This window comes from Mauremys reevesii, linkage group 19 (genome assembly GCF_016161935.1).
Source record: "Mauremys reevesii isolate NIE-2019 linkage group 19, ASM1616193v1, whole genome shotgun sequence".
Taxonomy (NCBI): domain Eukaryota; kingdom Metazoa; phylum Chordata; order Testudines; family Geoemydidae; genus Mauremys; species Mauremys reevesii.
The window spans coordinates 17,830,958-17,856,592 of NC_052641.1; the positions used below are offsets into that span (position 1 = coordinate 17,830,958).

Consider the following 25,635-nt stretch of genomic DNA (forward strand, 5'->3'; position numbering starts at 1 on the left):
ACCTGCACTGTTGAAGCCACAGCCAAGGAAAAAGCCTCGGACTTCTGGCGCTTCCCCCATGAGGGGCTTATGGTCTGCAGTAAATGATTCTAGAACACAGAAAACATGACACAACCCATCAATACAGCCCTTACCAGCCACGTGTTCCCCACGCGTTTCAGAGATAGGTCACGCATTTCCAGAGTGGGGCTTTCAAGTGTTCTTCTGCTGCCGCTGGAGTCAGTGAGAACAGAGTTAGACCAACACGGACATCTCGTGATGTAGAAGAAATTGCTGCTGCCCCTTTGAACAGGGGCATAAATGAGCAGGGATCAAAGCTAAACAGCGCTCAGTTACCATGGTAATGAGCACATGCCATAAGGGCCGGATCCAGAGTCCAGTCAGGTCAGTCGAAAGATTCTCATTGACTGTGGTTAGCTTTGGATCAGGCCCTGTGAACAGAGATGAGGCATGATAACGATTGGTGGAAACAGACAGAGACTGATAGGTACCAGGAGAGACAGGGACTCTTCCGGAATGGTCCTCCCCCAGATACAGTTTGATGCAACCAAAATCACTCTAGCTGGTGTGGCAACAAAAATCTAATGTTACAGCCTATGTCAGTGTTTGTCTGGGGGCAATAGGGAGAAATATCAGGTCAGGAAACAACAGACCCTTTCTTTCAGTGAAAGGCCTGTCTCGCGCTAAAGCCAAACCTCCCCCTCAGCCATGCTAGAGTTTGGTGAGAGATTTCCGTACTCGAAGGCTACCTAGTGCATTTGGTCTCTGGGGGAGGTGCTAAACCCCCAGCTTCGCCCAGAAATTCTTCCAGTTCACCTTTCCACCAGAACCTTCAGCAGAACCCTGGCATGCTTCTCCAAAGAGTCGGCAGTGCAGGGGCAATCTCAGAAGCCAGAGATGGAGAAGATCATGTTGACCATTGGTCTACGGATTAGATCAGACCACAGGCTCAATCCATGCCACAGCCGATGGAGGACTCTTCCCTCCTGGATATTTTCCTAGTAGCTTGACCAGTCTAGTTCACATCCGAAGTGATTGAGGTTGTGTTGCCTCAATGGGAGACCCACTATTGCCCAGTTGAAAAGGGTTCAGCCTCTGCAGAGTTTCCCTGATAGTTAGACTTCATTGTTCCCTTTCTTTACTGTATCCCATTGATCCTGGTTAATCTCCCCTCCCCCATCTCCTTGATGCTTTCCTGAACAATTCCTCTTTCACAGCACGTTCCTGGCACAGGGCTTTTGAAAGCAAGGCCATTGGCTGCTTGGGCAGGGGAACACCCTGAACAGGAATCTGTAAACATAAAAGGGCCCTTTGTGAAGTGAGAGGAATCCTCTGATCTAACTAAATCAGCAAATGCTCCAGGAATTATTAATTCCTCCTAAATTATTATTTTAAACAGTCATCGTTCTCTGGCTAAATCCCACCCAATGCAAGCGAGCTGTGTTGCTCCATTAGTCATCTTTTCGAGGGCCGGGCCAGGTTAATGTTATTGTTATTTTCTTTTTATCCTAATCTGTTTCTCTTGGTATGCTTCATGAATTTCAGATAAATACTTCTTCATTAACCTAATGGATTTCAGCTGAACAGATGCCCAGGGCTCCTGTGTTAATGATGTCTCATTCTGCCAAGTCCCACTCCAGATAGGGCTGTCAATCAGAACTCTTAAAAAAACAAACACTATGTTGGGTGAAGAAAAAAAAACTCCACGGTATTTTTTAAACCTCTGTCTGACAGTTTTCTGACTCCATTTGTCCATCCACTGGGGCATCCGATCCCGTTTTTATGATCCCTTGGGCCTTTTTTGGTCCACAATTTCCAGCTGGTTTAAGTTCTCTCTCACACTCAAGAGAAAGGAGAAGGGATTTGGGAAGAACCAATGAATAAGCTCTTCAGGGCAGGGACTTTGTTCTGTGTCTGTACAGCAGCTATCACAAGGGGGTCCTGGTCCAGGACTGTGGCTCCTAGACACTACACAATACAGATACATAAATAATAATAAATGACATGGTATTCTCATTATTAGTGTGTCGGTGTCTAGCGTCCCTGTACAAACCCACACGGAGATAGCTTGTGCCTCAAAGAGCACACAGTCTCATGTGCACCTTAGCATATACAGACAGGGCCTCTCATTTGGAAGGATCCCAGAACTGGGGATTTGAAGGGGCTTAGGCATGCAGCTCCCGTTTAACTGCCATGGGATTTGGGCCCCAGCTCTGACAGGCGATGCAACAGCCTGCAAGCAGAATTCGCTATCTCCAAAACTGAAATCGAGTCATCTCTGGAGCAAGACATGTCAGCCGCTCAGTGTTGCACGGCAACTGCACTGAACAGTTCGAGACTGGGAAAGCCCAGGAATACTGCAGCCAACTGTAAAACATAGCAGGCAAAATGTGGCCCTCCCAACTGGGAGGAAGACATGTCTCCATGACACTACAGGATCTTATCGACCATATGGTCAGGTTCTTTGTTTTGCCTCCTAACAAGAGGTTGAGGGTGTTGGTTCAAAACTGATTTCTTCTCAATAAGCAGCTCTGATCCAGTACTGACCTGTGCCTAGCCTGAGAGATCTGATGAGACTACAGCTAAAGGAGGAATGGCTGCAGACTGGGATATTCATGCTGAATCTTCCCTTCCTCTTGTTTTTTCTACTTCTGCTCAAGCCAAGTCTGAAATAATATTTGGCTGCTCCTGAGTTCTGGGGGTGGTTTTGAATCCAGATCTGGACCTGGATTTTGTGGCTCCAACTCACCTCTAATTTCTACACAACCATTTAGAACAAAGTTTTCGTCTTCAACAGGGCAGGTCGCCAGACACCCACATTTCACTGAGCAAACAGGCCAGACTATAAATCAGGGGATTAATGGGGAGAAATCTGAAGGTGGAAGTAGAACCCAGGCCCATGGCTTGCCAAGCAGACACTCTACAGGGTGAGCTAAAGGATTAGCCACGACGTGCAAAGATTCCGTTATTGGTAAATCCCTTACAAGCAAATTGAGTCTTAGACGTTCATCCCTAGTTTTATCTGTCTTGTTCTTGGTTCTGCTCAACCACAATAAAAATAACTGATAAGAAATATGAACTCAAAGCCCCTACTCTCCAAAACACAGGGTGCCTGTAAAGGAATGGTCTTGTTTGGTACGCGAGGTCTGCTGTAACCCTGTGTACAGTATGGGATATAACCATCCATTGGCAGAGTGGAAAGACAAATGTGGCTTGGTAACCTAACACATTGCATTGAAGAGGGAATTTATCAGATCCTCAGCGTAGATATTTAGGACACTCTATGCCTCCTGCACCAAAAGCCTAACCAAGCTGTGGAGAGGCAGCCAGAAGAAAAAAAAATAGGAGATGAATGTTTGATGGAAGCAGGAAGCAGGACTGGGTAAAAGCAAGTCGTCTGCTTTTAAACCACTGTGGTCTTTGTTGGGTGAACTTGGTGCTGATACCCAGGGCATAAAGGCAGGCAGCTATTGCCCAAGTTTTCCTTGCAGAGCTCTGCTGTCAGGTACCCACCTCATTCCGGACCTGTAAGTGGTGTTCAGATGTGCTTGTAACTATTAGAACTGGGAGCACTGGCTGTTGGGAGTCTGAAAGGACAGGAAACAGGAAGGAGGGAGGAGGAGTGGAGGAGGCTGAGTGAGAGTTACAGAGTGTCCAGCAGCCGCTTGGTAACGGGGTTTCCACTGTAAAAATAAAGTCCTGTTCAAGCTTGTTAGTGCCTTGCCTGCTTGATACAACACTGTAGTAGCCTCAACTCCAGCTAGAGTGGTGGGAAACAGGCTTCTCGGTCCCATGGACATTTTAGATATTCAAACATTTTCCTGTCCCAAACTGGGCTGAAAAGTTGAAATGTCATGAACCTAAAATCCCTATGTTTGTTGGTTCAGATCAATCAAAACCTTCTGCTTCAATCATTTTGAAAATGCCTCATTTCAATTTCATTTTTTGAAAACCATCTTTTAGTCTAAACGTATGAACTTTTTGAACGGCAAATCATTTTGACTAAAAACAATTGAATCTTTCTATTTCAAAACCCTTTTCTACCCCCAAATTTTCAAGTCGGGACAGTCATTGAAATCGACCCTGTTACGTGAACAGTTTTGGTTTCAATGAATTGACAATTTTGGCAAAAAATGGGTCGTGACTGGGCACTGGGCCCCATACAACTGCAACATAATGCAAATTAAGGCCTGTGAATCTGGAACAGGGGAAGCTGAATTTTATCCTCACGACTACTAGTAAGTTCCAGCTATCCACAGTGATCGGCATGACAAGCATGAGGCGCTAGATGGCACGGAACCGTTCCTATGAGGAGGATGACCCTTGTAGTTGATAAAAAGTTTCTGGGATACAGAAGTCTGGTTAACTGGACTGTGCTTGTGCTCTCTGTTCTAACAGTGCTCTCTCACTGAAACCAGTTCCCAACCCACTCTGTAAATCCCATGCCACCTTTTGCAAACTGGTTTGTTATGTCCTGGAACTATATTTTTGCCATTAATGGGGATTTGTCCCCAGCCTCCAGGAAGCAAGTTGGGTTGCAAAACTATAAAGGGGACAAGAGTTTCTTTTATAAAAGATTTACTGCACAGCGCAAACAACATGCTTTTGCCATTTGTTTGTGCGTTCCAAACCCACCGTGACTTGGCTTTCACAGATAGAATACATGCACGTTTAAATCCAGAGTGCAGGGGGTGGGGGGAAAGGATCACTGAGCCTTTAGAAATCACATTTATTGCGCTACAAATACTGTATATAAAAAAAAAGTTGGCTTCCTGCTGGAGACCTGGCTTCTCAGTGGAGACTGAGAGCTGTACTTACACCCTGATTTAATCAAAGCTGCACTTCCCAGGGCCAAGGCATCTACCTTGTAAATGTCATGTTTTATCTGGTTAAGAGCAAGAGATGTGTCCTACTTTCCCTTCGAGCAACTGTGCAGCTCTGTCCCTGTGGGGCTGGAGGGTTTTTCCTTTTAAATACTTCAGTGAAATGAGAGCAGGTCTTTATGGTGCAGGCTTCTCCAGTAAATGCACAGCAGTCTTGAAATGGAACCTCATAAGCTATTCCCCAGACTCCTATAAGCACTGCACTGTATCTCATTTCAGACTCAATACCCTTTTATATAAGCCATGCAGACGCCAGTCCTAGAACTGCCAGTGGTGCTGGATTTACAGATCTGGTAGATCTTTTCCATCCCTAATGTCTAAAGAATCCAGTCATGCTGCCTAAGCATGCCATATGGATATTTCCACCAAAAAGATCAGCAATAAAATAGCCATCAGCGTTGACATTTTAAAGTGTTGTCACTAGGTTTCAGAGTGAACATCAGATAGCTATAATGCCTCTTAGGGCTATTGTTTCAGGGTGTCTGCACCCTAAAAAGGATAGTGCTTCATCTGATTCCATACCCTGGCACCTAAAAAAGTTTGCAGCCACAAGAGCTTCAAACTTCTTTTTTTCAAAAATAAAAGCCCAAATTCTGAAGAAACTGAGCAGCCCCTCATGGTCATGTTCCCAAGGCAGAGCAATCTCCTGATGAGAACAAATCTGCTATGAACTGGACCAATAGCACATTAATTTTAATTTGTACAAGGTTAGATTTGAACCAAGGAGAGCAGAGGTGAAAAGCCGCCTAAGAGTCTGATATACGGTGAAGGGTAGGGCACGGGTATATAGGTCACCATCCAGGGCTTGGCAGGAAGATGGCTAGCTCTCTTGCTGACTAGAAGACAGACCACAGATGCATGCCGCAGGGATGACCAGGGAAGATGGGCTGGCCCAGCTATGCTGAATTAAATCACCCCCTTAGGACACTGTCCAGGTGTTCTGAAAAGTCACAGGTGGCTGAATCTTTGGGGAGAGAGGAGGATGCTATCAGGAAATGTGCTCTCTGTACAGGTCTCCAAACCTTGGTTGTGCAAAGCCTTTTCTAAAGCCTTCGTTTAAAACCCCTGACTTTGGGAAGTTGGTCCTGGTCTGGTCACGAGGCTAGATACATTTATTGGACCTCTAGACACATGCGTTTGGACCCTGGGCTTATTGGTCCCTTACACATCTCAACGCCCATTTTCTGCAAGGCAGACACCAGGGGTCTGACTTCCAGCCATCACAGTCCCTGCTGAATATTTAGTATTGCCAGCTCATTCCCATGGATACAATGATGCCCAGACAGCAGAAACCTTCAATCCAAACCCCTCAATCTGTAGGAGCTGCTGTAGTCTAGTGCAAGGAGTTTGTGTTAAATGTTGGGAGAGCGCTGCGCTACCCCATGACTCTGCCACTGACTTGCTGTGGGACCCTTGGCAAGACACCGCACCTCTGTGCCTCAGTTTCCCCATCTCTAAAAATGGAGATGATAACACTGCTTTGCGACCTAGAGATGAAAAGCACTTAGGGCCTGATTTCCAAAGGCATTTAGGTACCTAAAGAGGTAGACAGGTGCCTAGTAGGATTTTCAAAAGCACCTAGGTGCCCAACTCCATTGATTTCCTATCTGCATCTTTAGGTGCCTTTGAAAAACCTGGCCCTAAGTATCATGATCATTTTCTCTAGGCCCCAGAGTTCATTAAGAGACCCCTGCTGGCACACCCATGCAGGAAACTATCCCTGTGCAATGCAGAGCCATGAAACGAGCAGCGAGGAAAGAGGTGTGCGCGTGGCTGTCTCTACACTATGAGCCCGGGGGGGGGGCTGATTCCACTGCTTGTGTGCACGCTTTCGTGGTAGTTCTCATTAAGATAGCACGAGTGTAAACTGCAGTGTAGCCACAGTAGCATGGGTAGCGACAGTGGAGGTACGGCTCAGCCATGCCACGTACAAACCCACCGGGTTCAGGAGGATTTGTAGCCAGCACAGCTCAGCTGTGCCTCTGTTATCGTGGCTACACAGCTAGTCATACTCACGCCAGCTCAAAGGGCTTCAGCATGAGCACATGTACACAGCAGGGGAATCTCAACCCTCGCTCTTCGTGTAGACGTACCCTGAATGTTTAGCGGTTTCCTCCCTGCATTCTTACTTTCCTTACTGAGGTTCTGGAGTCTCTTTACTCTTGTATCCCAGGTCCCAGGACCTGGGATTTTTCCTTTATCCTCCCTGCTGATGACTCCCAATTGGGAATCTGTATTGTCAGCTAGTGTTGTATCAGGGTATCCCTTAATCTCAGTGTGGCAAAGCATTCCCCGACACTGATCGAATACAGCTGGGAGGTTGGATCTGTCTGAGCCTGGAGGTACACTGCCTCAGGCATTGTTCCGAAACACATGGAACCTTCCATCTTGGAGACCATTCTTCTATTGGGCCTGGAACTAAAATATCTCAATACCGCCTGCCAATGGTTACCCTGCTTCCAGGTAAAGCACCCCAGTTCACCTCCCCATCTTACTCATACCCCTAGATTTGAAGGCATAAATAGGTCCCACTTTTGCAGCTGCCATGTGGAAAGGTCATGCAAGGTGATGTGCAAAGGGACTCAAAGCAGCTCGCCACCTTGCAGGATCTGTGTCCTAGACGACCCTTTTCCTGGTTTGTGCCCACTAATCAGAGACCTGGACTTCTGCAGTAAGTTACCAGAGCTGAGGGTGCAAAATAACTTCACATCAGCAAAAAGCAGAGGCCAATATCTGAAAATCTGGCCTTCAAATCCAGTCGCAGCAAAATTAGCGGTAAACGTGGGTGACATTACTGCCTGGCCGTACCCACTTTCTCTGGGATTCGTTTGGCTGCAGACTTTTAGCATCAAAACCACTGAGCAGCGTTGCCCAGAGAATGAGGGGGAAAAAAACCCACTGAAGTATAACAAATCTCCTGGGCTATTTTTCTCCCTATACAAGACTTCTGCCGCCACCTTCAGGACTAGGATATCATTGCATCCAATCCTGTATTCCAACGGGCTTATTTCCTTCAAAGAGCAAGCGGGTGCAAACAAGAGCCTCCAGACAGAGGTCCCTTTGACGTTCACGTGTATTTGCCAGTTCTGCTTCACAGGTCATGCCTAGCACTTCCCCGCTCCACTGCATTTGTATCTCCAGAAGGCTCAGTGGGACTGGTGTGGGGTTTAGAAATGCTATACCCGTCACAGGGCTTCTGAGAAATTCAAGCAGCCTGAGATGCTGTGTGTACAGCCTAACAAAACCTCCTCACCCCGGAGGACAGAATCTGCAATGGGAACCTTGAGGGCACGGGACAGCTGTGACGTCCTAGCGACCCTCGGACAGAGATGCTGAGTGGATGGCCAGACCAAGACAACATTGAAATTCTGGGGCTCCCCTGTCCCGTTGCCCCACCAACCTTGAGACTTACATCCCCAAAATCATTACAAGCCGATCTGTGAGCTTTCCAGATCAGACATGTGCGAGAAGCCCAATATCCATCATGCCAGGACAGAGCGAGCTCATCTTTGCTCCAGCTTTTAGTGCCAAGGCAGGTCAACCAAGTTGATATTCGCTCTAATTAGTGCTCCCACCAGCGGTTTGAAGCTGAGCAGCTCCAAGGATGTGCCAAATTCTCGCCTGCCTTTGAGCACGTTGAAGGAAAGGTTTCCATTCCATCCCTGGCAATCTAGAACCCCACCGCTTGAGAAAAACAAGGGGTAACTGCAGCAGTACACAGGGGAACTGGCTTTGGGGGAAAAAAGATTTGATCAATGCACTGGATGATCATGGCAAGCAGTGATCTGTAGAGCCATTTCCCACCCTTATCTCAGCATGTTTTCAGGCTTTCTGCTTATATACAGGGTCTGATCCAAAGCCTACTGAAGTCAACGGGAGCCTTTCTGTTGATTTCCATGGGGGTTGGACCAGGTCCTTGTTCCATCTTTTTTGTGAGTGTGCACGTGTGTGTGTCTTTAAGGAAAAACCAAGGAAGACAGACATTTTATCCATTCCCAATTTGTCTCCTTGCGTGGGTGGGTAGGAGAAAGCAAGAGAGACTGATTCATACTAACCCTGAATATACATATAATCATTGCTAGCTCCAAACTAGGAGAATACGTAGAAAAAAAAATCAGTACAGACTCATCGAGGAACAAAGCTGCATTGATGGCATGTGGAATGCACTGTCAAAATATTACCTGGCCCACAGACAGTGGATTTAATTCCAGTTTTCTCCAGCACCGGGACTCTGTTTATTGCACCTTCAATATGCTGCATGAACACATCCCAGTCCAGATCAAAGAGGCCAAAGGCAAATTTCTCAGATACCTGAGGGGAAACAGGAGCCGAGGTACACAGAAGTTAAGTGAGAGAAGAGGTTTATTTTATACAAACACCCCATTCTGACAGCTGCTTAGCGGCTGCTTCCTGTAAGGTGCTGAGCATCTTCATTGCCCACTGAAATCAATAGGAACTGAGGGGGCTCGGCGCTTCTGGAAAACAGCCCCAGGGGGTGAACTCCGGGCCCTGTTGAAGTCAATGGGAGTTTTGACATTGATTAAGGCTCCCTGAAAACCAATGCACCCAAAATTAGAAGCTGCTTTGGAAACTTTGGTTTCATAGGACGTTATCTGCTAAGCTGTCCAGCCAAGGAGAAGAATTGTGATGCCTCGCTAGAGCCACTTGCATATGGGCTCATTCAAGATCACTGTCCACTTTGTCTTAGGGTAAAACACAAGAAAGAATACCTCATTTTTCCTTGAAAGACAAACCCATTAACTCCTGTAGTAATTGACACATTAAACTCCCCAGCCAGTTACTGTGAAAATGGAACACCCTATTGGCAGGACATAGGACAGGAAAAGAGGGCTGGGAAGGTTGAAGAAAAAGTTCATCACAAGCCACAGTCATTTACTATCACCTTCAACATTAATCCCGGAAAGATTTTCATTCATTCGTTTGGAAGCCTTTCTCCCATGGCAGAGAGGGAGCAAAATCTAACCAAGACTCATGTTACAGGACTATGTCATAGCCAGACAGTCAATTTCCAGTCACGACTGCCAGTAAAGAACTCACTTGGCACCATTTGATGTAGGAGAAAGGGTAGCAGGACTCAGGAACTCTAGGTTCAGTCTCTTCACAGATTCAGAGTATTAGAAGGAACCTCAGGAGATCATCTAGTCCAACACCCTGCTCAAACCAGGACCAATCCCCAGACAGATTTTTACCCCAGATCCCCAAATATCCCCCTCAAGGATTGAACTCATAACCCTGGCTTTAGCAGGCCAATGCTCAAACCACTGAGCTATCCCTGTCTCTTTCTATGTGACTCTGGGCAAGTCACTTAATTTCTCTGAAGCTCTAATTCCACTCTGCAAAGCCGGCATAATAGTACTTTCTGTTACCCAACCTTTGCCAGGTCTACTTGGCACATGAGCTCTTTGAGCAGACACTATCCCATACTATTGGTGAACAGCACAATGGGGCCCAGAGCTCAGCTAGGGCCTGGCTGCTACTGTGAAATAAACAACAATGATCTGGTGATCTCCTTCCCAAACATGCCACTCTGTGGAGAGAAAGCAGGAGGACATGGTGGCATTTTTGTACTTTGAGAACGGTTTTACAGGCCACACCTGAGGCCCAAGCTAATAAACTGAAGTGAAGACATGCCTCATGTGGCTTGGCCAACGTCAGAGACAAGAACCTATAGCAAAGCAGGGAATTGAACCGTGATCTCCCAAGTCCCAGGCTAGTGCCACAACCGCTAGACTGTCCTTCCTCTCCCATTCTTGCTCATGGAGCATATGTTTCTTCAAGCAGGTTTGGTTCTGGTCTAGAGCTAAGCCAGATCCAAACAACAGAAGCTGTCAAATCCCCTCTCCCTCCAAGTCCTGCTGAACCCAGCTCTGTCTTAATTATAAAGGTCTTCATTTCATGCATTCTGGCACATAAACAAGAGAGCTAAGGAGTTCATTTCAGCGCCTACTTTGTCAAAACGGCTTTCCTGGTAACATGCTTTATTTCCTATGAAAACCTCTCAGCACCGCTCACCTCCTCCCAGAATATTGGATTTGACTCATATCCGCCCACGGACAGGGCATCGCCTTGGAGACGGAGATACACCGAGGCGTCGTGATCGCGAACGTTCGGCATATTCTAAACAGAGGCAGAAAGGAATATCATCAAAGCGGGGCAGGAGGGGTAAAGCTTCTGCCCTTGTTCCAACACTGCACCCAAAACTGACTGGCCCTCTTCTTCCCCGCAGCTGCCTTGCTAGATGGCCACTGTGGAGTGTCATTATAAACATAAGGGTGCAGGTTACCAGGGCTGTTTATTCTCCAAATCCTTCCACTCCAGGACAGTCCAAGCCTGCTGGAATCACTAGCAGCTCCTCTGCGTTTTCCCCAGCACGGAAATCCCCTAGAACCGCCTCACCCCGAGGCAGAGTGCACCCCGCTCCTCCCTGCATGTCCCATTGCAAGACTTGCCAGCGGTCAGGACTCGGAGCTCAGGCCTAGTGGAGGAAGGACGAAGCCAGTCCTGGTGGTTCGCTACCTGCCCCACTTCTGGTTCCCCACTCCCGGGAATCCCACATTATTCCTAGCCCTCCCACCTGCTCACTAGTCTTTTGCCCTGGGTGGGGTTTATCCGGCTTCCTCTGACCCCTGCTGGTGGCATCAGCGCCCCGACGCTCCCTGCCCAAGGAAAATCCACTCAGACCAGGTGACCAATGAGACAGTTCTCCAGAGGCCTAAGACGAGCCAGGAGGAACCACTGACCCATCAAAACCCAGCAGGGCAGTTAATAAAGCTTCCCTGCTTTTGCTCAGGGGCAGAGCTGGGCTGGATGGAGGAGCAGCTCCTAGGGGCTAATGCAGGGCAAGGCCCGGATCTGGGCCTAAGTGCTACAACTAGATGGCTCCTGAGTGGCTGTTCTGGTGAGAGACCAATACCAACCTTACGCCATGGGCACCCTGCCCCAAGCAGCTGGCCAAACTAAGGCAGGGAACGGCTGCAGTACCAAGCCTGGCCCTGAAGGGGGCACTGCAGAGCAGCTCTGCTGCCACCACCTCATCCCTAACTCCAGCTCAACAGCAGCCCTCATCTAATGGTAGAGCCACCGGCAGGACAGCACATCAAGTTGGCATTGCACTGCACTGTGTTCAAAGCTTCGCTCCAGCCATCTGGCATGTTTTTTACAGGAACAATTTCCTTCGCTGTTTACAATCCCGTTTCCTTACTGCAATTTGCCCCTCCTGACCGCCACCACCTGCACACACTGGTTTGTTGTTGTAGGGTTGCATTTGAGCACCGGAGCTACCGGAGGGTTGTTGATGGTGCGGGTGCTGTGCACACTGCAGAGATGTGCACGCTGGTTTGTTATTGTAGGGTCACTCACAAGCACGGGTGCAGCACCCGCTGGCTTATTATTGTAGGGTTGCCCATGACAGCTGCTAGCCGTGCACGCGGTGATTTGTTATTGGGGGACAGAGGTGAATCTTAACTCCCTCCAGCTCTAAGAAAGCTTGGATCCAAATGTGGCTAGGGCTGTATTGAGGCTCACAAGGGCTGGGCAGGAGAGACTGATTTGTTTTAAAGCCTTTGTTTTTAAAAGGACCCCACTGACTCTGCAAACAAACAGTGAAAAAAAAGACCTGGCTGCAGCAGGTCACAGCCAATTAGTTTCAGCGCTGGGCCCTTTCTCAGCTGCCTGCTTTGAGCAGACTAAAAGTGGCTCTACCGTGCCTCAAAGAAGTAAGAGCCCTACTTGACAGCACTGCTCAGACACCAGCAAAACAAGATTAGCGGCAGACATGATACGAGCAATGCACCGAGACATTCTCCCCGCATACGCTGCCCACAGGCAAAGGGGGCTAAGCAGCAACTGGAGGTGCTGATATGATTACACGGGCTGAGTCTAATTCACTCAACAGATCTGCTGTGCGTCCCAGCCCCAGACCAAGAGCATGAGCTACGTGGCGCTGAAATGCAAGCTGATTTCTGTCTTGATCTGAACAAGACCCATCTCTAAAAACCAACCCCAAATCCAGCCTTCCTCCACAAAACCACAACTGGGTGACTATGGAAGCAGACAAGATTGCACTTGTGTATTCATCTGAAGATAGCAATAATGCCTAGCTCTTGTCCTCAGTAAATCTCAGAGCACTTTGCAATGGAAGTCATAGTATCATTATCCCCATTTTATAGCTGGGGAAACTGAGGCACAGAGACTTGCCCAAGGTCACCCGTCAGGCTAGTGGCAGAATCAGGAACAGAACACAGGTCTACTGAGTCCCAGTCAAGGGCACCATCCCTTAGGTCACGCTGAGTTAATTGATGTCTTTGTATAGGGCCAAGTGCAATGGGGTGCCAATCCTCTTGGGGCACCATTCAGATAATAAGGCACGAAATCAATAGGCTGCAGCAGAGCTGCTGCAGACATTTGTAGGAGGAGAACTGGCAGACTGGCAGGCCGGTGTGTTTTGATCCACGTTAAAAGGAAAAATGATTTCTCTCTTACCCCACCTACACAACAAGATGAAACAGTACAACAGCCAAGACACTACTACATAGTTAAAGAATAACACTGACTTTCTTTAACAACATAGCATGAAAATATGTAAGTTACACAAATGGAATTGTAGGGTCTTACTGTATTTTCCACTGATAAATTAATAATAGTCAACATTTCAGTAAGAGGCACTGTGGTTAGTGGATAGGTCTCTAGCCTAGCAGTCAAGAGACCTAGGTTCTATTCTCTGCTCTGTCACTGACTTATTATACAACCTTGGGCAAGTCACTTGAGGTTTTTCCTCTTCTACTCCTGTCTATTTAAGTCGCAAACCCTTCAGGGCAAGAATTGTCTCTTACTATGTATCTGTGCAGTGCCTTGCACAGCGGGGACTCAGTTTGGGGTCAGGCTGGTAGATGCTACTGCAATATAAAAAATAATATAGTTAAATGGCACTTTTCAAAATCAACTGTCAAAGAATCAAGATGTAGGGGGAAAATAGATGGGCTGAACAGAAAATGTAATACAAAATTACTCTTAAAAAAAAATCTACAGACCATAAATTAATATCACCTCCTTTTATATGGTTTCACAAACTCCCTTATAGAATTCCAAAACATAGAAATGTCTCTGAAATTTTGCAGGATGGTTCAAAAATATTTAGAAAACTGTATCATTTCCTTGTCAGGGCTGCAGGACTTTTCCATAAAGGCTGTTTGCTAAGATTTGCGTGTCATCCTTGCGCAGGGCCATGCTAATCTTCTCTGTATCGTTCCAATTTTAGTATATGTGCTGCCGAAGATGAAACTCAGTTACCCGGGGATATCTGGACTCCTTTATCAAACACAAAACACCAGAGCCCCGAGGGTAATTCTGCTATGAAAGGTAGGGAAACAGCAGAAACAGGGCCCTTGTGTTAAAATATTCATGAATATTAAACATTCATAGTCATTTAATAAGATACTTAAGATTACAGTATTAATTATACGTATCTTCCCCGTGCCTAGGTGTCCCCAGGACAGGCAGTCTGGCATAGTGCACAGGCAGGATTGGGACTCAGAACTAGGTGCTATTCCTGGCTCTACCAGTGGCCTGCTGGGTGACCCTGGGCAAGTCACGTCAACTGTCTGTGCCTCAGTTTCCCCTTCATCAGGAGAGCGATGTCCTCTGTCAAGTGCTTTGAGAGCTTCTGGCGCAGAACCCTTGAGAAAAGCACGGTATTCTTAACATTACAAATATGTGAATGATGCAGCAGCATTTAGGCCCCAATTCAGCAAAGCATTTAAAAACATGCTTGGCTTTAAGCACGTGTCTAAACCAACCCCTGTTCAGCCTAGCACTTAGGCATGTGCTTAAATTCCACAGAAGCCAGAGGGAGAATGACTCTCTCCTTTCACACTTTGGGTCAAATTCTGTCCTAAACGACCCTTCGTTGTGAAATTGGTGGGCTGCATGGGGGAGGCCTGGCCCATTTCATCTAGGCATGTACGTGGTATGGAGAGGTACCTCCTGCACGTCCTTACGTTTGAAGCCAGTCAACATTCAGGGATTCCATCTAAGCTCTTCCTTTGAAATGCTCCCTTCGCTGTATTGTTTGTGCTGCCCAAGAGAGACATCTAGCTGCAGGCTGAGGAATGAAACTTTTCCAAGGCGACTTTTGTTTCTGAAATGCTACGGGCAGATGTGCTGATATGGGGCAGTGGGATATAGAACAACAATTCCAGCCGCAAAGAACAGTAGGGTTCCTCTCCCGCAGCCCTGACCAGTTGGGTGAGGGAATGTAGAAACAGGCAACATGCTCGTTCATGCAAGGAGAGGGCTCAGAGGAGCAGTATTGTGGCTTCATTAAGCTGAGCCAGGAGCAGTGAGATAAGTACCCAGATGATCTCACAACAGCAGTGGTGTTGAGCAGCGCAAGTGGGGATGTCGGGCAAAACCGCAATGGACCGGCCTGTGCTGCCCCACCAGGTCAGTTACCAACGGTCCAATACCGTGGGGATGGGCATGGTGCAAGAACAGAGAGAATACAATCGAATTTTCGGGTCTGGGCAGGGCCCAAGAGCAGAGCTGATCAAACTGTATAAGTTACCTGCTAGATGTAGCCTTTTCTCCTTCAATCACAGATTACCCGCAAACAGGTCGAGCCTTTTATTACCTTGGTCATTACACACCTCGGCATCGCAGCACTGCTTTGCTCTAGAGCAGGCTTAAGGTGACCAGATATCCTGATTTTATAGGGACAGTTCCAATACATGGGGCTTTGTCTTATACAGGCACCTATTACCCCCCTTCACCTGTCCTGATTTTTCACACTTGCTCTCTGGTCACCCTATGCAGGTTAGGGCATTTTTCCAAAAACAGTTTTCAGGGATGTTTTTGCACGTTTCCCCCAGTTTGTCACCAGTGCTATTCAGTGCAAGATCATTTTAACCAATGGACTATTTGTAAACCTGGTGCTATTTGGCACTAGACAGCCATGTGTTGTGCATCTGCTACTCAGATTTGCTATTTGCATTGTGCCTCTGGTCACCTTCAGTCACATGGTACTGTTTCCACTTCTGATTGGTTGGTCTAAGCTTTATCAACCAGAGGAGTCCCCCTTTCTGTCTGCAGATTACCTGTGAACATGCAGATTTGTTCAACAAAGCTACTGTTTGAATAATAACAATGGGTGAAATAGGCCTTGGATGCACACACTGAATGTGTGCGCCCTGCAATCCGATGTCTGACTGCAGCTCGGGGAGACATACCTGCACGAGCGTGGCAAAATACAGCATCGTAGATCTGCCACTGTGGGCTGTACAAGGATGCCGGAGATCTCGAGTACATACTCCCATTGCTATCCCGCGCTGAAGCCATTGCAATTATCTCTACTCTGCTCTGTTTAGGAGCGCGAACATGGGTGCATCTACCTGAGCTGCAGTCACGCCTCAGATTGCAATACAGACATACCCAGTGATTCACAGCATTTCTGCTTTCAGGGGATATTCCTGTGAGTAGGACCTCACTCCACCTGAATGTCTGTGGATAGCCAGATAAAAGGGGCCAGGGATGCAAGCTAAGCCCAAGAGTCGGCTTCACTGGCAAGATTATTCACAGATGTTTCGTCTCTGTATTCACCAAGAAGAGCATCTCCTAGAGAAGATGGGACACACAAATCCACTTCCAGGAAAGGAAAGGAGGTTGGATGTTATGGAGAAAAAAGTGTCCCAGATCATAGAAGCAGTTGTGAAAACCAGGAGACCCCCCCCACAAATTCTGAATCAAGTCCCCTCCTGAAAGCACCCTCAGCACATGTGTCTGTCTGATGACAAACCCTCCAGTTAGAGAAGAGGAGCAATGAACTGACCTGAATGCCCTCTATCCGCTCCGTCACCACGTATGCATGATGCATAGCCACCAGGGGCACGTTTACACCAGCCATCTGGCCCAGGGCTCGGGCCCACACTCCTGCCGTAAAAACAAACGACCGCACTGTGAGTGACCACTGGAATGTATGAGGAGCTGCGCCAGAGATCAGAGGCTCAGAGTCCAGAATGCTGCCCCCTGACGTGTGGAAAAAGGGAGTTAAGACCCTTCGGCTCAATGTTAAACGCAATTAAAAGCTGCATTCGCTTGGCATCTTTCCCCGCCCTGAGCACAGCCATGGTGAACCACAGAACGCCTCACTCAAAGACTGGACAAAGTCTCCTAATTGCTGGGACAGGAAGGACTAGTATCCCCATCAGATTATGCCAAGTGGCAGGGCTGTAGCTACGTTACCTTGATTTCCTACCTGCACAGTTCACCACACAGGGCGTCTGGATGGTCCCATAGTTTGTTTCCACTGCAGCGACCCTTTGCACACCCAAGTCATCGGCTTTGACCTGAATACCAGTCACCGGGCAATTCTCTATTACCTGAGGACAGCGAAAGAGAAGCACAGTGACAGCCCCCTGGGGTCTGAATGTTAAGAGTTGGACTCATAATGCCAAATGAGTAACCCGGATCTCCTGAGTCGAGCTGGCTGAATAACACATTGTTAGTTCATTGGCAATTTTGAAAAAAATCAAAACAAAAATTGTTTCAGTTCTGGCTGGAAACAAAAAATTTCAGCGAATCGAAAAAGCTGAAAAAAAATGTACATTTCAGCTAGAATGAAAGAGTTTGTTTCCATTTTGACCATTTTTTAATTTAAAAAATTACATTCAAGGAAATTTTGAAACAAAAAGTCATTTCAAGCTAGGGACCTCAAAAGATGGAAGTGGCCCAGGCCCTCTCTGGACCTCTGAGAGGGCCTGTTGGTCACACATCCTTTTCCCTCCTCTTTACTTCCCCATCTCTTACGGTTCCAAGCAGCCAAAACCACCATCTCTGATGAGGCATGGCCGGGACTCCCTTCAAAGTCAGTCAGCACCGCACCCAATCTGCCAAAGGGGGGCGCTGTTAAGCAGAACAAGGCAACACTGAAACAGAGACCTGGCTTTGAGAATGGCGGAGGCTGGGAACAGCAGGAAGCAAAGGATCAAGGGTGTGAGGGGGGAAATGTACAGAGAGAGAACGTATGGCTGAATGTGTGAGTTGTGAAAAGCTACAAGGCTCAGACACCCACCCAAATGTGCAACAGTCAATTACCGAAGCGCCTCTGGCGGTAGCTGCCCTGCTGAGGGTTGTACAGGTGCCAGCAGGATCCATCGTGCCATCCTTGGGAACGTAAAGTGTGCCGTAAAGATCATCCACGTTCATGTGCGGGTACAGGTCCTTGGTTTCTGCTGGGGACAGGACGTAGGATTCTATGCCATAGACCTTACCCAGCTACAAACGAAACACGAGAACAGGTGCATTAATGGAGACAAGACAATGTGGTGTGGCATCTCTGCACAACAATCAACCACAGGGGCACATCTGGGTCCCAAATAACTACACGCAAACATGCCAGGCCTAGCTACAGACGCACTGACGATCTAACTGGTTTCTGGTGGATTCCCAAAACGCAGCATACGGTGAGCACCTTTAGTGGGCTCAAACTATTTAAAGGGACATTACCCTATTCCTATACCTTTAAACATTACCCTATTCCTATACAAGTAGGCGGTGCAATTGGAAATATGATGCTGTACTTTTACCCCAATCAGGATTGATTGATAAAAATCTCCCTCTGTGCTGTGAGGAGAACTGGGCTCTATGCACTGCAGAAGATAAATGGTTGGCCGATAACAGGACAGTCCAGTTTTGATGCTGCAAGTCAAAGCAGCCGAGTTAAAGATTGACGCAGCGGGTTCCCTGCGACATGGTAGAAGACAGGATCATTTGCAGACAGGATTTGTCTCCTCCCTCATGGGCATGGATTTTCTCCATAAATATTGCACAGATATTCAAGTAGGTTGCTCTTTTTACTTTAGGGACTAAGGCCTCAGTCCTAATCTTCAAAGCAATTCATGGATCAGACCCAGTTGCATTCAAGGCTGCATTTCAGTCTATGAACTGCTCTTCCGGGACATAGCAGAACACAAAGCCCTGGCTAGCCTAGACCGACGCATGCTACAGCCAGGGAGGAGGCGTTCTCAGTAGAGTGGATCGGGCTATTGGACAAACATCCAGAGGAGATTAGAAGACTCCAGAGTCTGTCCCCCATAACCAGTACAACTTTCACATCAACCACCTACAGCCACCACATCCTGAAAAAATAACTGCCCCAAGCAGAGCTTTTGATAACCCACTAAGAGCCAGAGATGCCAAGAAATCCACTAGGGATTTCACTACCGCCAATCTTTTTGCATGGAAGGCATTCAGAGACCATGGTGATGGTTGGTAGCACAAAACCCTCCGGCAGCTGGACCCCCTAGTCTAGCATCAGCCCTGATCCAATGATCTGTGAATAAGAAGAAGGAGAAGGAAGGAGATGAGGAGATTCCTGCTTACAGACATGAGTCTTTTGTACTCGTCCAGCCGTTGCTTGTTGGAGGCGATGAAGAGCCCACCGTTCTGAATCCAGCCTGTGTGCAGACCTGTCTCCTCCTCCAGATCTTTGCTGACCACGTTGCGAGTATGAGCCAGCAGCTCCACTTCCACGTCACTGGGACGCAGCTGCCACAGCAGACCTGGGAAAAAACCACAGAAGTTCCAGTAGACTCTGCCGTCACCTCCCCATTCCAACCCTACCTTACAAGCCAAGCAGACAAACAGGTCAACAGTGAGAATTGCACAACAGGTGTTTTAGCAGTAACAGAATTCCTGGCCTAGATGTAACCCACTCTCTCTAGTAGCTAGGCCACATAAAGGTCTTCAGCTACCACCGCTTATGGATCTCGTAGCTCCACTTAGAAGAGGCTCACGCTTTTAGGTCCGGAGGTCGAGGGCTCAATTCCTATTGCTGATGACCCACTCAGCAGCCGAGTGTAACAAATGATGGTCCATTCGGGCACTAAGCCCACAATCTAGGCATTATCAGCATCATGACATGAGCTCAGTGTCCTCTCACAACCAGCATACACCCTGCAAATGCCACCCCCAGGAGAGCAGTAGCTGGCTTTGTCGGACATCTCAGGAGAGAATCCAGACTGACAAAGAGACAGCGACTGCACCAGCCTCTCACCCTAAGCGGTGGCTCCTCTAAGTCAGGACTGGTGGGAAGCTGACGCTGCGGCTGACCAGCAACAGCTGGGAGAAAAAGCTCCAAGTCCGGCAGAGTGGCAGGGGCTGGAACAATTTGTATAATGGGGGTGCTGAGAGCACTGGAATGGGTTACCTAGCACTGGAATGGGTTACCTAGGGAGGTGGTGGAATCTCCTTCCTTGGAGGTTTTTAAGGTCAGGCTTGACAAAGCCCTGGCTGGGATGATTTAGTGGGGGATTGGTCCTGCTTTGAGCAGGGGGTTGGACTAGATACCTCCTGAGGTCCCTTCCAGCCCTGATATTCTATGATTCTATGACTGACCCGAACTGTATGGAATGGAAACCACTTCAAGGCAGGGGGTTCAGCAGCACCCTTTGTTTCAGCGCCTATGCAGAGTGGGGTGGCTGCCAGAGGGGCCAGGGACTATCGGAAGGAGGTTCCTCAGTAGTCTGGCACGGGCCTGCCCAAGGAAGGACCCAGAGGCCCGCCACGGGGAGTGGGGGTAAGACTGCTGGGGTTTCTTTCCTCTCTACCCTACAAGGTGGGGAGGAGAAGGCCAGACTTCTGAAGGCCCATGTTATCAGGAGAGACTCCTATATAGGGTCAAGGAGTAGCTCGCTGAGGCCTAAGAGACTGGGCTATTAAGGGGCCAGAGTACCACAATAACCCCTTAGATGAGAGCTGAAGGAACGATTCCTTTCCCAGGTCTCCAAGGGGGGCTCATCCCCAACCAGGTAGCAAGATCGAGAGAGTCACAAACATCCTAACCCGGAGAGCGACGGAGCTCTTCCCACGTGGAGCTGAGCAGCCACAGTGAACTGATGGCTGCTCAGCACCCAGCAGGATCAGACTCCAAAAGCTCTAAATTTGGAGCCTTTACAATGTTACAGACGCTTCCAGACCCAGAGTTCTGCTCACCAGCCGTGTGCCAGGTGGTCCCCGACGTCAGGCAGTCTCTTTCCAGTAAGACCACGTCGCTCACCCCCATCCTAGCCAGGTGGTAGATGGTCTGACATCCCAAGCTGCCTCCACCTACCACCACGACATTGGCTGATTTAGGGAGCGGCCTGGTCGGCCCTTTGCCTTGAGAGCTTTCTTCCTTCAGAGTCTTGTGGTAAGGGACACTCTTCTCTGTCGTCTGGCCCAGCCCGCTGCTGAAGCACCTGAGGCGGATGTTTCTCCCAGGGGCTGGCATCTGGCGGGAGGCAGCTCTTCGGACCACGTTGCTCAGGTAGGACATGGTGACCTGGAATTCCAAAGACAAACCTTCAATGGACTGAGCAAAGATCTCGCCACACGCTAGCAATACAAAAGTCCACACTGGAGTTATTATTATCATGGGTCAGGACCCCATTGTGCTAGGCACTGTCTGTACAAGCACAGAACAAATGAAAAAAATGGTCCCTGCCATACGGCCACAGCCTGGAATTTCAGGTCACAAATGGTTTTGGAGAAAGATAGGGTGCTGGGGGAGGGATGGGAAAGAGAATCACATGGCATCTCCCTGGCCCCAGCTCCTCAAAACTCTAACATCCACCTGCCACCCACCTTGTCTCTCAAACCAGGTGAACAGTTACTGACCTTCGGCAAAAGCTACAGAAGGTGGCTGTAAACTGAAATGCATTTGCAACAAAGGAAAGCTTCCAATTAAATACAGACCCGCTAAAAACCAGCTGCTTCCCTGTGACGGAGTGGACTAGTCCCAAAGGCCCCCTGCTGAAGGCCTCAAGGATCTGCTACACCAATCTCTGCGTAGGAGCAGTGGAGAGGGCCTCCAAGCAGGATAGAGTGGCTGCAGAGGAAGCAGCCAATCAGGGCTCAGAAGGGCCATATAAAATGAACTGCACAGCAGCAGTCAGTTGCTGCTTAGAGCAGGAGAAGAAATGACTGCAGGTCTGGCTGCCTGGAAGAGCAGCAGGGCCATGGACAGTTTGCTAGCAGGGACCAGGGGAGCACTGAGGGAGCTCCTGGCTGGTTGTTAGGACTGAGTAGGGACTGAGCCTGGGGAGGGCTGCAGGAAGATAGTGTCTCCAGGGAGGAAGCCCAGGGGATACATCCCCACACCAGGGTTGGACTACTTAAAGACCAAAGCCCAGGGAGGGCTAGAGAGAGCCACCACCAGAGGGGTACTGAGGAATTACTGGTTAAATTGGAAAAGATGGGGATCGAAATGAAAATCCAGAGGTGGATAAAGAGCTGGTTAAAGGGGGGTGACTGTGAGGAAAGGGGTGATCTGTCGGGTTGAGGGGGTTACCAGTGTAGAGTTCGAAGGTTCAAGGTTTGGTTTTTTCCATTTTTTTTATTATTTATCGCTGACCTCGGAAAAGAAAGTAAAAGTAGGAGTGGGCTTTTAAAGACACTGTTGGGAGCAGTTGGGAAATAGAAAAGGATCGGGATATCAGGATCGGATTCCAGAGAGATTTTGTAAACTGGAGTATTAGGTAAGGATGAATTATTCAATGATGAGATAAATAGAATAATTATTTAGTTATGAAGAACAAGAATTTTAGTTATATTTTGGGGATAAGCTGAGTTGGAAGTACGAGGAGGAGAAGGACCTAGGAGTCCTGGTTGATCAGTAGATCGGATGATGACGTGAGTATGCATGTGGATGTAAAAAAGCAAAGCTAAAGCTGATGCATGGATGCATTTAGCGGAGGTAGAGATAGTGAGAGGGAGGTGCTAGTATATTATATATAGCGCGTTGGAGAGACTCATTGGGTTATTTTGTGCAGTTTTTTGGTCTCCATGTTTTAAGGATGAAGAATTCAAACTACAAAGAAGAAGAGAAGGGAGGATGAAAAGAATGATGGAATGCCTGGAGACTGAGGGAGCGAAAGTTTGTTTCGCTTTTGTTTCCTTAACCAAAAGAAGGATAAGAGGAGATTTAATTATACCCTTTAAATATATATATCAGAGGAGGATAAGAGAATTAGGAGGAGAAGAGGAGACACGACGACAGAATCAGGATATAAATTGTCAGTCAGAAATTAGGGGCTATTAGATTAGGCAGAGACCATCAGAGGAGTGCAATTCTGGAACAGCACAACGAGGGAAAACAGTGGGGGGTGGGGGGCGAAGGACTTTTAAAGTTTATGATGAAAGTGGATAAGTTTATGGAGGATATAGGTCAATAGGTCAATAACTAGTCATCAATAGGTCAATATAAATTAGTACTGGTATGTAGGTCTTTTCCAGAGGGTCTGGCTGGAGAGTCTTGCCCACATGCTCGGGTTCAGCTGATCGCCATATTTGGGGTCGGAAAAAAATTTTTCCAGGGGGGTAGATTGGCAGTGGCCCTTTTTTTCGCCTTCCTCCCTCCGAAGGGGGGGGGGGTCGCTGTTGGGGATTTATCTGCTACTTTTGTTTTTTTTAATCATGATTTGGAGCATTCAACAGCAGAGTCAAGAGAATTATTAGTTCAGGAGTGGATGGATGTTATGGTGGCCTGCATCTTCAGTATGATTCTATGATCGTGTACCACGGAAGGGGTTTGTGCTGGTTAACATGCAGACTGTGTGACCTGGCCAGAGCGCTGTTTCACTGACATACCCGCCTGAGAACCACCGAAAGGGGTCACCAGAACTAAAGAATGCAGACACACCCAACCAGAAGGGGGCACTCACGAGAGGTGGGTGCCAACTCTATTACATGCCCAAAGCAAACACTAAAGCAATAGCCTGAAGAATCAACTTTTTGTTTGACAGAGGCTTGCTAGTGGTACAGGCCTAAAGGACTGAGAATTTCTAAAGCCAATGATCTATTTTGCACGCAGAAGAGTAACTCCCATTAGCTTTTATGAGCTTGAAGACATTGCTGCTCAAATACAGGTGGTGCCTGTTTGTCAAGTAGCTCAAAAGGGTTTGCAAATACAGTATTGGTAACTCTCGTGATTTTACTGAGAGTCTTGTGATTCTTGGTGCTTTTCTTCAAGCCCCAGCTCCTGGAGGCAAGTGATTTCAGGAGAATCTCAGCTTTCATTAAAAAAAAAAAATTCTAGCCTTTGCCATGGGCTAGAAAAGCTTGAAAACATGACCTGAGTGCTCCCTGAAGGCTCAGAAACCAAAAGGCCAATAAATTATTATATTTTTTAAATCTTGTGATTTTTAAGGCAGACTCATAATTTGGGGGGCCTGGCTCCCGGTTTTTTACCTCCTGGGCTTGGCAAGCCTGCAAAGGCGGTTTCAGAGTACTCAGAAGTGCTGGGCACATGGGCTAGGGGGAAGCGCATTTAGATTGTAAGCTCTTGAGGGCAGGGGACAGTCTCTTTGTTGTGTGTTTGCACAGCACTTAGCACAGGGAGGCCCCCCGACCTAGGCCCAGGGCTTATAAGAATCATGTTGTTGCAATCAGGGCCCCAAGGACACAATGAAAGGGGGCAGGATTTGCACCTATATACAACACATGGCAATCCCTGCCCCTATGGTCATAAAGGACAGGTGACGTGTGGTAGAGACGGACCCAGGATTCACTGCTGGGTGAAATGTCTAGTCCTCTCTCCTGCCCCCAGTGCATGCGTCTGCCCAGTTGGTCTGCTCAGGCTGGGTGCTGGCATGAGGCTCTGGCCCTATATGCAGGTTTGGGCGTGTTCTTTTACACAGCTGAAGCATGCAGCTCCCACCCCCTTGCTTTAAGTCTTGCTCTGGGTAAATGTTTCTTCCTGGCTCTTGCAGAGTCAGCAGGGCTAAGGAATTCCTTGCCAGGGAATCTAGGGTCACGATTCCTGCAGCAGAGACCTGAGACTTCAGCCAGCAGATCCCCTCTCCTTTTCTCGTTAAGCGGAAAAGTTTCACTCCACTCTACGCTGAACAAGCCAGACCCCAACCCTAATGGTTTTCAGGCTGATTCTTCCTATTATTCTGCCACAGGGGTGGGGGAAGGGTTGATATTCGTGTCTCCAAGCTCCAAGAAATTCTTCCCTGTGCAACCACATTTCCTAAGATTTACCAACATCTGGTCTTACCCTGAACTTTACAGCCTGAAAGCATTCCTGTCATTTAAGACACAATCTCCCCTCTGAGCCAGTAAGGGACCCTTTGGCTGCTGACACAGCCCCCTCTATTCAGCTTTCCCTGCCAGCAACGTGAGCTGACTGCACCCAACGCACTCCCCTCAAAAGGAGTTCAGTTCACTTTACCTGCTCAGACGGCTGCGAGGTTCTTGTTTCCTCCGACACTCTCCTGCTGTCTCTCACACGCGTGCCACGGTCCCAGAAACAGTAACTAGTACTTGAGAGAACTGCAGCCAGACTTCAGTCATTGCCGCTGCTGGCCAGTTACAACTATTCCCAGAGTCTGGGAATTAGTACAGTGCAGCGTGTGCACTGGCTTGCCTGATAAGAGAGCTCCACTCAGCCGGCCTAGTCACCCAGACAAGATGGATAGTGCACTGTCCTTTATTAGCAGAGACTGAAGGCTGCAAGGATCAGAGCCGTTAGAGATGGAAAAGCCCTATTCGTTTACCCAATCTCTCTTCCTTCTGACCAAGGCAGGGTACGAAACAAAGAGCCCAGATGGGAACTGAACGCACAGCCTCCAGCCTCAGAGCCTGATTGCTTTTCCCTGAGCTTGGCCAGAGCTATTTCAGCTGCATGCCATCTGTTACGGCAGAAAGAGAATCCAGTAAATAAGCGGAACATCTGAACATTCAACCCAATTTTCCTGCT

At 48.0% G+C, this 25,635-nt stretch overlaps 1 protein-coding gene and 1 non-coding gene across 3 annotated transcripts in view; both read right to left on the bottom strand.

Moving 5' to 3' along the window:
* SARDH (sarcosine dehydrogenase) overlaps positions 1–25,334 on the bottom strand; it is an 86,164-nt gene extending 60,830 nt beyond the window's left edge. For both annotated transcript variants that reach the window (XM_039505951.1, XM_039505952.1), the window contains exons 1-9: positions 25,108–25,334; positions 20,889–21,216; positions 19,278–19,456; positions 17,991–18,170; positions 17,152–17,275; positions 16,726–16,826; positions 10,917–11,021; positions 9,065–9,194; positions 3–89 (exon numbers count right to left, since the gene is read on the bottom strand). In XM_039505951.1, the coding sequence (XP_039361885.1) occupies positions 3–89; positions 9,065–9,194; positions 10,917–11,021; positions 16,726–16,826; positions 17,152–17,275; positions 17,991–18,170; positions 19,278–19,456; positions 20,889–21,210 (1,228 nt within the window). In that variant the 5' untranslated portion in view covers positions 21,211–21,216; positions 25,108–25,334. The remainder of the gene's footprint in view (positions 1–2; positions 90–9,064; positions 9,195–10,916; positions 11,022–16,725; positions 16,827–17,151; positions 17,276–17,990; positions 18,171–19,277; positions 19,457–20,888; positions 21,217–25,107) is intronic.
* LOC120387028 lies at positions 14,082–14,186 on the bottom strand. The gene has a single exon (XR_005590003.1). It is a non-coding gene; the product is annotated as a U6 spliceosomal RNA (small nuclear RNA).
* Positions 25,335–25,635: the final 301 nt, after the last annotated feature.